Here is a 13,638-nt window from a genome sequence, read left to right as displayed (position 1 = left end):
CTCACGATTGAAGAATCCAGGTTTTTGTTTTTTGTTTCACACTCCAGGCACGTGGATTTCGTTCAACACTTTATCTTAGACGCACAACTACAAGACATTCCTTACTTACCTAATGTACGTCAGAAAAATCATCACGAGAGATCTATTATGATTTCAAAGCGATCCCCATAACGTTTACAAACATTTCTGAATCCATTTCTTCTTTGAAAAAAGGAGCCTACTGTCGCAAAGTCATCCTCAGGAGGATGGTAAGACGTTGACTACGTTACCAAAGGCCTACTGATCTTTCTTGTAGATATCTTAAACTTGTCGTCAAAGCAATCCGTACCTTCGACTTCTCTTCCATGCTTATGGCAGCCAGTGTCAAAAATTTTCCCATCGTCTACGTGGTAACCGACTGTTCCTGTATACCAGCCAGGCATTTTGTGACAGTCGTAAGACTTATGCACAACACCAAGTGCCACAATACGCCTCTCCCCAGTCTCCTGAATAAGAACCTGTAAACAAGGACGGACTTTTGTATTTTGAAGGTGTTGAAGTTGTTAAGGTTACCCCAAGTACCATACTTTCATTTTCTTTCAGTCTTTTTTTCACTTAGGAGACTGTGGGAATCCCTGCTTCTTACACCAAAACAAAATAATAATGATAATGATTAAGATGTTAGCGATAATATAAACAGTCAGCAACCGAAATAATGATCATATAAACAACAAAAGCAGCTCCAATAACAACTGTAATAATGATCATAATCATATAAACAATAGCACTGATGCAGTAAATGGCTTGAACCCGGAGGTAACATGTGAAGGTGTAGTCTGATCGTCCGGGTGAGTGTAGTCCTGAGAAGGACTGTTGTCGGTGGTAGTGACTGACGTTTCGACAGCCTGTGCGGAAGTCATCATCAGAGTCAAGTGAATGATTGTTGTCAGGAGAATTTTCTTATTCCAGTTCGTGTAAAATGATCGGTTGGTTTTGCCGTGATGTTATTGGCTGTAAGACTCAAGTGACGTAAGTCGGCCGTGATTGGTCTGTTTCGATCTGTCGGTAAAGTTAGGTCGTTCTTTTTCGGTCGTTTGTGGTGTTTATGTCATGAATGAGTCGTTTGTATGGAGCGGGTAGTTGTTGACATCTGTTTAGGTGAGTCTGTTCTAAGTTAGTAAACCAGCTTTCCAGAGTCAGACGTTGAAAATAGTCAGTGCTGTAGGTTAGGCATTGCGCAGAGTCCCAGTCAATGTTGTGGTTGGTAAGTCGATGGTGTTCAGCAATGTGATTGCTGACATCACCTTTCCTCGTCACCCGTCTGAGTTCAGTCAGTCTTGTTGTGAGGTTTCTGCCAGTCTCACCGATGTAGGAGGCTTGGCAGTCGGAACAATTGATCTTATAAATCGTTCCCTGTCTGTTGGTTAGTAACTGACGTAGTGTGGTGATGGGTTTGTGGGCGACGCGGATATTGAAGGGTAGTAAGATGCGCGAGATGTTTTCAGACATGCCTTTTATGTATGGTATGGTTGCTGTAGTCGTAGGGGTTGCGGTGTCGTTTGTTCGGTAGTGGTAGTGGGTCGGTGAGTGTTTCGTCGGATGAAGTCGTTGTTGTAGTTGTTCTTTGAAAAAACACGGTGAAGGTATTTGTTCTGGTCGGATAAGCTGTCTGTCGAGTCGCATACTAGTTGTGCGCGTCGTGTTAGAGTTCTGATAGTTGTGGCTTTGTGTGATGTAGGGTTGTAGGATGACTCGTCTAGTAATCTGTCGGTGTGTGTCGGTTTCCTGTAAACTGTCGTCCGTAATGAGTTGTCGTTGTGGCTTACCAGGCAGTCTAGAAGAGGAAGTTTGCCATTTTCTTCGACTTCTCTGGTAAACTGTATGTCAGTGTTTTGTTCGTTAAGGTGATGGTGGAATGCGTCGATTTCGTCGTGTCGAACGGCGGTGAATGTGTCGTCAACGTAACGACAGCTTATCCGACGAGAACAAATACCTTCACCGTGTCTTTTCGAAGAACAACTACAACAGCGACTTCATCCGATGAAACACTCACCGACCCACTACCACTACCGAACAAACGACACCACAACTCCTACGACTACAGCAACCATACCATACATAAAAGGCATGTCTGAAAACATCTCGCGCATCTTACTACCCTTCAATATCCGCGTCGCCCACAAACCCATCACCACACTACGTCAGTTACTAACCAACGTTAAAGACAAAGACGAACCGAGGAACAGACAGGGAACGATTTATAAGATCAATTGTTCCGACTACCAAGCCTCATACAGTCGGTGAGACTGGCAGAAACCTCACAACAAGACTGACTGAACACAGACGGGCGACGAGGAAAGGTGATGTCAGTAATCACATTGCTGAACACCATCGACTTACCAACCACAACATTGACTGGGACTCTGCGCAATGCCTAACCTACAGCACTGACTATTTTCAACGACTGACTCTGGAAAGCTGGTTTACTAACTTAGAACAGACTCACCTAAACAGATGTCAACAACTACCCGCTCCATACAAACGACTCATTCACGACATAAACACCACAAACGACCGAAAAAGAACGACCTAACTTTACCGACAGATCGAAACAGACCAATCACGACCGACTTACGTCACTTGAGTCTTACAGCCAATAACATCACGGCAAAACCAACCGATCATTTTACACAAACTGGAATAAGAACATTCTCCTGACAACAATCATTCACTTGACTCTGATGATGACTTCCGCACAGGTTGTCGAAACGTCAGTCACTACCACCGACAACAGTCCTTCTCAGGACTACACTCACCCGGACGATCAGACTACACCCTCACAATAGCACTGATATCAATTATGATATCAATAATAATATAAAAAAAACGATTACTCTGAAAGGGAATTTCGGCTGAACTAAGGCACCATTACGTTATTCAAAGGTGGGCATCAAAGGTATAACCGCTGGACCTTGACATGCACCTCAAAGAAGTGAAGCAGGGAGATAAATAGCCCTTATCGCATTTTCGCCCACTGTACGAGAGCTCAGCGGACTTTGAAGTTCGAAACGAGGCTATCGGGTCACACAGATAAAACTTTCAAGTAAAATCGAAGCAAACGGCTACGTTTGGAGGCATTTTTATTCATTTTCTTAAGGATACAGCATGTTCTCGTCATGGTTAGACATTGTATTGCGTACGGGTGCAACAGTCTATTCAGTGAATCGGCAACTGACGAGATCCACAAGATTAGGATCGAAACCGCGGTCTTGCCAAACACTTTCAACTATCAAACTAGAGGCGAACAAAACGCACATAAAAAACCTCTCAAATAAAGAACTTACAAACGACCAGATTAATTTACTGGCAAAAGGGCTTAAATTCATTCCAACACCCGCTACAAAACAAAAACAGATCAGACAACAACTATTGTGTAACTTTGATCAGTTCGCAAGGAGAATGCGTCTGATTTACATATTCCGAGTGGAGGACAAAAAAACCCATCCCTGCCACGTCAAATCTACATGGATACCACCAATACAAAAATCAGTAGCCCTTGAAAGCTATTTAGAAGAGGTTAAAAGTGACCTTTTAGAAATAGAAATTACAAAGCCAAAAGATAATTTGCTTCCGGCCGAACGCAAGGCGCTGAGGGCCTTGAAACGTGACTCTGAGTTAAACCTCACAAAGGCCGACAGGGGAACAACAACCGTAGTCATGAACAAACGCGACAAAATTTTGCCGTTCCTTTCCGAAATGACAGCCATTCTTTCAATCTTCCTTTCGTGATGCCAGGACAATTACCACTAAGAATTTTAACCTTTTCCTCGGCAGAAAAAAGCGCAGATTCCAGAGTTATATGGTCAGACATGGAGTGTTTCTGGTGTTTCTCGAGAAACGTTGACCTGATAGCCTCGTCCTGAAACTGTAACTCCGCGGACCCTTTGCATTGCAGACACAAATGCGATAAGGGCTATTCAATCTTTCACTTCCGAATGTCATTATAAATATCCTCCATACTGTTCCCCATACATACATGCATACATGCATACATGCATACATGGATGCATGCATACATGCACACATGCATACATGGATGCATGCATATGCATACATGCACCTCAAAGAAGTGGAGCAGGAAGATAAATTCAACCTTTTACACCCTAACATCATTATGAATATCCTCCATACTGTTCCCTATACATTTCTCAAAGTGCTTTCAAGGAGAATTAGTTGAACAATCAAGAGCTTTTTCAGTTAGTGATTATTCACTGTATTCTTGTGCCCTTGATGTTTGATTCAGGGATGATGCTGTAAGTAGAAACTACGTGTTACTCGCTCTTAGGGTTTGAAGGGTTCAGTACCCAAATGAGATCGAACTTGACATATTACCATGAAGGAAAAGGTGAGAATAGGATACTACAAGAGGAATATACAAGTTCTTGTTAAGAACCAGTCTTCTTTTTCTATTATGGAGGCACAGTTAGGTTCATTCTTAAAGACAAAAAAAGTGAGTCAGCAACAGTGCCTCAAAATAGATAAGAATACGACCGCCTACAAAAGAGAACATCTCCAGAGAGTCTACCATGAAGTAGGAAGTATGTGAATCAAATTTGTTGTCCGTAAATAATTCTCCATAAATCAAAACCACACCTCAAATCGTGGCGTCTCTGGTGTAAAGGGAGACTTAAATTTGGCACTGTGAATTTCCTTAGGCTCTCCTCTTTTGCATGTGTCGCAGAAATCAGATCCCAAGTAAGTCAGGAGACAGCCATCGACAGAAATCCCCGGCGAATCATACCACGCCTTTAAACGAAAATCGAACAAAATTTCAGTAACATCAGGGGCCTGCACTATGATCGTAGGGCTAAAAGTCTGACTCAGACAAGCATGATTATGCCTCTCTCCAAATTTAGTTTTATATTTATTTAGTAAATTAACCCCTTCAGGCGGCTGGTATATCAGCTGAACATGTCCGTGGCTGAGACATTATCCAAAAATGAATGTCTGGCCGAGAAGCGAAGCTTCGAGGGTAAATGTGAAATCTTGAGGGCAATCTCCTGACCAAGGACATCATCAACCGACATAATTAACAGCACGCCAGCAGTGGTTTTATTTATTTCATAACCTTCCCAATTAATTTTTGTATCGCGCTTTGACATCAAATTTTGTCGACTCCTTTTGTTCTTCCGGAGCAGCATTTGAGATCAGCTTTTTAATGTCACTATATAAAACGAATTCATTTTTCTTCAAGGGAAGAAGGAAATTACGGCAGAGCATTTATTGAGTAATTTTCTAAATCGCACATTTAAATTTGTTGGAGAGAAAGTGTAATAGTGTAAATCAAAAAGATAACAAAGGTGTATCCTGATGTAGCATAATTTATAGTAAATGGTGGGGAAATCTCTTGTTTAATTAAAATGTGAATGTGGGCCTCGAAAATACTCACGCTTTTTCCAGACGCAAGTTTCTCCTCCTTGTTTCCACGTGGTCGGAATACTTGCCAAACTATCTGATTGGTCAATTTTCGACTTCCTTCATTTTCTTGCACCAAGTGATCTATCTTTTTCCCCTCTAAACAAAGCGAGGACACCACATATTAAACTAGCCTCATTTGAATGGTGTTTGAAAAATCTTACAATACGCCTCGTCATAAATAGACCATCATTACTGGAATTCTTCGTGATTTTTTATTTCTTGTTTTATTCTTAACTGTAATGGTTTGAACTTCTTTAGAAATATTCGCAAAGCAAGTCTTGGTAAAATAACATCTACATACATACATACATACATACATACATTTATACATACATTCATACATACATACATACATACATACATACATAAACTTTATTAATGTGTCTTGAAATATCTAGCCGATGGGGTTAAGAACCCCTCTACTAATTGGGGACACAATTAATAACCTATCAACTATTTTCTAATAAAACTATTAAAAAAAGGCCTAACAATATAATATAGTTAAAAACCTATTAACTAACAACTAATGGGATAACTTATTTAAAAAGATTAAGAATTACAAAAGATGCAATTGGAACAGTTGTCGTCTTCTACCATTACAAGTAAATCAAATTTGCGAATACGATTTTTAAAACTAAATAATGATGGGAGAGTTCTGATTTCGCTTGGTAGCTTATTCCACAACTTTGGTCCCAGGTAGGCGAGCGAATGTTTACCGTATTTATTGGTCCTAAATCTGGGAATGGCGAACTCTACCGTCCTTAAGTTGTAGGGTGAGCAATGCGTGTGAAATAGCTCGCATATTTTGATGGGGCATAGTTTGTGTTTCACCCTATACATAAGGATAGCGATATCTTGCAGTCTTCTGTTCTGAAGCGTCGTTAGATCACTTTTATCCAGCAATGCTTGGTAGCTTGATCGCTTATCTAGGAAAACTGGGCGTAGTGCTCTTTCCTGGACCCGTTCGAGCTTTCGTTTGTCGGTAGCACTACAGAAATGCCAAGTCAGGTGGCGATAGGTTAAGTAATAAGGCAATATGGCTGTTTTATACAGAGTTAATTTAGCATTGGTAGGGATAATTGTTTTAAGCCTGAAATGATTACGCCAACCCTTTGACTCGCCTTCTTACATATTTCATTAATGTGAGTGTTAAAATTCAACTGTTCATCTATGGTGACTCCTAGCAACTTAAGACAGTCAGAAGATTCGATGGTGTTTCCTTGAAAGTGAAATGGACTGTTATTTTCTGTCCTGTTATGCTTTTTATGATATTATCATAAATTTGTGGCGCTTTCTACCAATCTAGCTTATCTCCTTACTGTACTGTTTTAGTTAATCATTTACCTTAGTTAATTAATATTCTTATGCTGTACAGAGGTGATCCGTTAATCTAGAATCTAATCACGTGATACCCGTATATACATTTAGGTATGATTCCTGTGTAATAATAGCTGAGTTGAATAAAGACTTGTGCATGACTAGAGCTCTGCGTCCATGAGTATAACTCTCAATCGCAATATTACCGAACCCAAGAACTCGACACTTACCTGCGAGGGGAAATTCATAACCATATTTCTCGAAGTACATCGTTTGTAGTTTCTTCACCACTTTATCTAGAGCTTCTCTCTGTCGAATCAAAGAAGGCTCACATCAAAAGTGAAGTAAAATCACTGAGCATACATCAATGACAACTTTAAACAACAATGTGCAGCTTGTTAACACTCAAAAAGTTCATTGGCACTGCGTTACCAGCTTACCCGTCCGCCCTCAGGCGAATCAGGACTGTCTGACGATGTTTTGCACGAACACTTTCGACAGAGGTTCCAGAGTGCAATCAGTGGGATCGACAAAAGGTTGAAAGGGACTGGTATTGGATGATAGGTACTGTAAGTCCTAACAGTAATGGCTCTCTTGAAAGACCACTCCTGGAGTGCATTATCCTAATAATGGAGTAATAAAGAGGGACTTAATAGCCTCGAAGGCTGGTCTAAAAAACAAGTGACACCTACGTGAGCGGAAAAATTTTTTTTGACATATCATACCCAAGAAACAATTTTCGACATCATCTTCATCTAAAGCGTCAGTCGGCCAAAATACATTGATATATGGTCATAGAATCTTAAGAACCTTACGAAAAATGTATTTTATATTTTACGCCAAAAAAAAGTCTAAGTTTATTGTTGAGAAGTTCTCATAATTTCTTAATTCTGGATTATGAACAGAATTAATATACTTCAGCAAAGCAGAGAGACTGTTTAGTACCTGAACCCGCTGATAGGAATTAGAGAGCAAAGCAATCATCATGTTCGCGAGAAGAATTACTGCCATGATTAAGAAGAAGCAGTACAGCACATGAATAAGAGAAACGGAAGGACCGTCGACGGAGTTAAATGCATCCAAGTTAGCTAAGTGCAGTAATGACCAACCAAGGTGTGTCGCCATAGTCCACCAACTGAAGAAAAAACGTATCGAGTAGGATTGAAAAACCATTCAATTTTTTAAATGTATATCGTTATCACCGTCAAAACATCTAAACATCTAGACATCTTCGTCCTGAAAGCTATCGTGTCACTGCTCCTATATAGAGCAGATTTCTGGTCAGCTCATTTGTCAGCCCATTTATTTCTTGGTATCCAAAATGTAACAAGATAACCTTAAAAGTAAGGGATAACAATATTTTTCCAGATCGGAAAACCATAAGGTACCTCTCATGAACGTCAACGGAATAGTTGAGCTAGCTTTTTTGGGCAGGTTTAGGAGGCAAAGTAGAGTAAATTAACAAGCCGCGAAGCCGCGCGAGGCTGGGAAGCAAAAAGGGTTTCTTCAGTCGCACCTCTGCTTCTTGTTCTCGTAACTCTGCTGCCATGAGAGGCGACAGCGTCTTCCATGCAAGTTTTCATGATGAGGCTGGTAAAGTTCGTGGTTTTTCATCAGTACTTATTTTAACAAGTATGATTTTTTCCACTTTTATCCCTCTCGGGAGACCTTAACTCGCTTTTCCCTCGGGTAGATAGATAGCCAGCCGTTAATCACTGTTTGACACAAGTGAAAACCATGGTGACATACTGGGTCGCTGACTTTTTCGTCTAACAATGATTTTTAAAATAATTGCGACGTATTGAAAGCGCGTAATTCAAGTTTAGCCAAAAGTTTGTTTAATATGGTATATATCAGACATTCACGTACAATGTTAAAAATTACAATAACAAACAACAAGAACAATTTTACTCTTACCAAATTAGCCCTGATTCGCTGCAGGCCCTTAAAAAAAAGGACAAAATGGATGATTGAAGAACCGTTGCCATGGTTTAACCAACCGAAATTATCTCATATTATGTATCTGTCAAAGTTACATCACCCCACCTCCCCCCAATTTTATTTCACTCGGTTAAGTAGTTCCGTATAAATTGTTAAAAACATTACTTCCAGAAGTATCTCGCCCCCTCCTAAAAAAGGTTAGAGTGTAGCAAATCACTAACTCCTCAATTTGTAACTATTACTAGCGAAGCGATGCTCTCTTGATATCAACCTATCATGATCCGATGTCAAACCTTTTGTGTAGTAGGGGTGCTAGGCAGTGCCTTTGTTAGGCTTCTTTTTGAGACCTCCTCCCTGATTAATCATAAAGATTGTAAAAAAAAGTGCTTTCATGCAAGTTTGGCATTCTGATGTAAGTACTTTTACTCTCCTATTAGGTTTCCCGTCCAAACAATAAATCTCAGTTGATTAGCTTTTAGCCCACTGTTTCCTACACTGGGCGCCTAGACATACACGAGGTGTCCCTCCATAACGTAAAAGGAAAGCTCTCTCACCCCACCACTATAAAGAGTACCAAATAAATAAGCCCATCAAGTTAGAATCTGTCGTTCACGGGTTCGAGAATTGAGCAAGATTGCAATCTGTACTCACAAATCCTTCGCGGAATCTTTTCCTGAGGTATAGGCTTTCTCGGCGACATAAACTTTGGTCATGGCCAAAGAAAATGCCAGAATCGTGGCCAAAAACTGCCACAATATTGTCATGACATCCCGCATGACAAAGAACAAAGCGATCTGTATTTCACCCATTCCCCGCACGCGCTCACTGACTTGACCAAAGGCTCTCAGTGTGAGAAGCATGGCGATAAAGCCATAGAGATACCCTGACACAGCCAAGAGTCTGTTGTCTGATACCTCTGTGGAGTTTTTCCATGTGATTATGCGTAAGACGAAGGTAATCAGGTAGAAAACAAGAATGATAAAGTCAACCACATTCCAATGGTCACTATAATAAAAGTAATGGATATCAAATGCATTAGAAGTCCATTATTTAACGTAATTAATGGAGAGATCTTGTGTTATTCACAGGCAAGATAATCAGTTCTTATATATAACGCTATCTGTTGTAACCATGAGCATGAGCTAAGTAATGGCATACCATAACAATATAAACTGGCTGCTATTGATGTAGCCAAACAGTGAACAGCGTCGCATCATGATTGATTGATGCAGCTATGAACAATGACCAGTGCACCTAAGCAGAGGATAGTAGCCCATTTCGTTGGCCTTAGTCAAGATGTTTTAAAATCCTTTCTCCCCATCCTTAAAAAACTAGTATTGTCAAAAATACAACACTAGAAAACGGCCAATCAAATCCTGAATTACCTGAAATAATGAGTAAGTTTCGTTTGCAAGATATCGCCGTCTCCTGGGTCAACTGGTTGGTAGCCATCCTTTCGTTCTTTTATTCCAGCCTTTTTATTTCTAAAAAACTGATCCGCCTCCATTAAAACGCGTCCCAGGTAAAAAACTAAAATGACCCATTCTAGTTGACTGAAGGCAACAGTTGAAGGGGACAGGCAAATGGCGAAGTGAAGACCAAGGAGGGTAAGATAGCTCAAGGTGTCGCGAAAAAAGACGAAATAAGGAGTCGTAAAGTAATCCTTGTATTTCTCTGGAAGACATGATTGCAATTATAGTTATACTAGGAAGACAATGATTGAGACGATAGCTGAGAGTGGACACTATCAAAATAAAACTCGGAGAGCAATGACGATCTCTCAAAAATTATTAGAAAAAAAGTTCAACGGTCTTTGGAAATCTAAGCACTAAATATAGCCCGCACTCACCATAGATGTTCTTTCCCTCGATAGCTGCAAGGAAAGTGAAACATATCAATTATAAAACCAGTCACACTTCCGCGCAGTGGAGAGAGATCTGAGAGCTTTTAATAATATATCACCGCTAAAAACTTCTCAATTGGAATTGTAACAATGACATGTAAAACTTTCCGAAACCAAATAGGAAATAATCATTCTTAGAAGGTGTTCTGTCTTATCATAATGTTAAACCTCCTCAAATTACCTTGTATGACAGCTGTCCCCAACGTCTCGGGTGACCCGTATTCTCCAAATTGACGCGCTATGCCATCTTTAGTTGCCATTCCATTCAATTCTGATAATTTGGCGTATTCCCCGATACCGATGAAAACGATGTTTTAACTGGAGCCACTTAAATTATGAACTCAGTTAATAAAACCAAGTTGTCTTGCAAACTATTAGTTCAAGCATGTTACTTGGTCAAAACTCCAATTCGATGATATTTTGAACCCGTGAGAACGTCTCATAGTCAGAATCACTCGAATTGTCGACATAAGGTGAGCTCTTTCGAGTAAGGCTTGAAAGGTTGCGCAGCCAATCATGGTCGCCAGGAGATAAGAGTAATAAAACATGACATGTTTTCCGGCATAACTAACAAAATAGTATGACTCATAGTTCTCCCAAGGACTCAAGTCAGTTTTCTGGACGTAGAAATGAGATGCAGAAAAGCTATCACCCTCTGCCCTTCACTTCACTTTATCGTCTTTTTAATCAGATCAAATTCTTTTTTTGAGGTATCTTTGCCCAGCATCAAAACAAAACATATTTTCGTTTCTGCAAAATTATCAAGGAAAGCATCACAGGCTATGCGATAAAATCACTGATCGATAAAGAAGACATTCAATAACTGACATCAAGCATCTCAACAACTCCCCAGTTGCGTCCAATCTCAAGACTTGATTCCAGCAATCATAATCATTCTTAAGACTACGTATGATGCACGATCCTCGCAGTAGAACGCGCTATTTATGCAATAGCGAAAATCAGACCTGAAAAAAGAAATCAGGCCTGTACGGGACTCGAACCACTGACCTCTGCGATACTAATGCAGCGCTTTACCAATTGAGCTAAGAAGCCAACTGGGAGCAGGCCGTTAAGTTGATTCGTAATAAACCGATACTAGAGCGCTGCACTAGTATCGAAGAGGTCAGTGGTTCGAGTCCCGTACAGGCCTGATTTTCGCTATTGCATAAATAGCGCTATCTACTGCGAGGATCGTGCATCATACGTAACTAATACCGCAGTTCAAAATATATATGAACTTCATATATTTATTGTATCTCATTTATCACTTTCACGGGTTTATTACGAATCAACTTAACGGCCTGCTCCCAGTTGGCTTGTTAGCTCAGTTGGTAGAGCGCTACACTAGTATCGCAGAGGTCAGTGGTTCGAGTCCCGTACAGGCACTAATGTTTAAGTGGTCTGTTTATTTGCGTTTTTTTACGTGCCCTCTTTCACTTACTTTCACGTTCAGATTGTTGCTCAGAAGCATCGATACCCTCATGCTCGTCCTCTGGTTCTATAAATAGATGGTAAAAAGGAAATTTAGATTAAAGTTTGTTAGGTGTTTGCTCAGACAATAGAGAGATTTAGCATCGAGTTTACGTGAAACGGCAAACGTCAGCTGGCCCTATCACGTTTCACGTTAAATAGCGTTAACCTTGCTGCTTTTGCTTAAAGTGAGCTCACGTCACAGTGGATTTGAGGGTGCTCCTGTACGACTTACAAGATATAATTTTGGTGCCCTTTCTCCGGCAATTAACTTCCAGTCTATGATTTTAAAAGCGACGAAAATCTTACCTACACAGCAAAAAAAAAAAAAAAAAAACAGGTTACTTTTGTTATGACGTAATGCTAAGCACGTGATTCTCCTTGAGCGTGCAGTGTTTACTTTTGTACCTTTGTTACTTGCCGCCATTAAACTAGTTGAGTTTGCACCTATATAGTCCCTATTTTCTATCCAAACACTACAACTTTCACACTTAGAAACGGCAAAGCGCAGCCAGCAAACGTGAAAAAATGGCGGGAAAAACAAGGTCGTGTGGTCACTCTTGCAGTTCACGTCTCGCGTATACGTGGTGCTAAATCTCTCCAATGGTAGATAACAAGTGACGTCAAAAGTGGTTGAACGAAAATAATCGGCACATAAGGTTAAGGTGCGTGCAGATGTCGCTGATATTCATTTTTTTAAACCAAATTTTGACTCCATTTTTCATCTATACGTAGACATGGGTTTAATCGTACACACATTTTGATCAGTTGGCTTTTCTTATGATATTGTATCTCATTTATCACGGGTTTATTACGAATCAACTTAACGGCCTGCTCCCAGTTGGCTTGTTAGCTCAGTTGGTAGAGCGCTGCACTAGTATCGCAGAGGTCAGTGGTTCGAGTCCCGTACAGGCCTGGTTTTTTCAGGTCTGATTTTCGCTATTGCATAAATAGCGCTATCTACTGCGAGGATCGTGCATCATACGTAACTAATACCGCAGTTCAAAATATATATGAACTTCATATACTTATTGTATCTCATTCTTAAGACTGTTATGATCTGGGGGAACAAATTGTTTTTATCAACTGGGTTGATAATATTCGCACTGACCAGGGGTATTCGCACTGACCCTCGAAATGACAGCTTTAGGAACTCTTAGCGGGAGGCATTGACTCAGTTGATAAAACCAAGTTATTTCGCAAATCATTAGTTCTAGCGCTTTATTTGAAAAACACTCCAGTTTAATGAGATCTTGTACTCGTAAGAACGTCTCATGGTCAGAATGAACCAGAATGTCGAGATAGGGTAAGTTCTTTCGAGTAAAGCTTGAAAGGTCGTACAACAAATCATTGTCGCCAGGAATTAAGAGTAATTAAAAAATGACACGTTTTTCGGCATAACTAACAAAATAGTAGGTTTCATAGTTCTCCCAAGGAATCCTCGTTGTGTCAGTTGAGAGGGCCTAGCGTACGTGCAAACTCAGTTTTATGGACGGAGGTTAAGACGCAAAAAGCTATCATCCTCTGCCCTTCATCCTCCCCCCCCCCCC

At 40.4% G+C, this 13,638-nt stretch overlaps 1 protein-coding gene across 2 annotated transcripts in view; it reads right to left on the bottom strand.

The window, feature by feature from the left end:
- The window catches only part of LOC111331394 (transient receptor potential-gamma protein), a 40,942-nt gene that overhangs the window by 1,633 nt on the left and 25,671 nt on the right, over window positions 1-13,638 (bottom strand). Inside the window, exons 7-17 of one of the 2 annotated variants that reach the window (XM_088745317.1) lie at window positions 12,060-12,116; window positions 10,565-10,588; window positions 10,101-10,389; window positions 9,367-9,720; window positions 8,692-8,718; window positions 7,720-7,909; window positions 7,215-7,397; window positions 7,005-7,083; window positions 5,429-5,553; window positions 4,633-4,785; window positions 329-497 (exon numbers count right to left, since the gene is read on the bottom strand). In XM_088745317.1, the coding sequence (XP_088601443.1) occupies window positions 329-497; window positions 4,633-4,785; window positions 5,429-5,553; window positions 7,005-7,083; window positions 7,215-7,397; window positions 7,720-7,909; window positions 8,692-8,718; window positions 9,367-9,720; window positions 10,101-10,389; window positions 10,565-10,588; window positions 12,060-12,116 (1,650 nt within the window). The remainder of the gene's footprint in view (window positions 1-328; window positions 498-4,632; window positions 4,786-5,428; window positions 5,554-7,004; window positions 7,084-7,214; window positions 7,398-7,719; window positions 7,910-8,691; window positions 8,719-9,366; window positions 9,721-10,100; window positions 10,390-10,564; window positions 10,589-12,059; window positions 12,117-13,638) is intronic. The other variant, XM_088745318.1, reaches the window with a different exon arrangement.

This window comes from Stylophora pistillata, chromosome 1 (genome assembly GCF_964205215.1).
Source record: "Stylophora pistillata chromosome 1, jaStyPist1.2, whole genome shotgun sequence".
NCBI lineage: Eukaryota > Metazoa > Cnidaria > Anthozoa > Scleractinia > Pocilloporidae > Stylophora > Stylophora pistillata.
The sequence above is the reverse complement of the archived record's forward strand: the minus strand, read 5'-3'. Positions and strand labels throughout refer to the sequence as shown.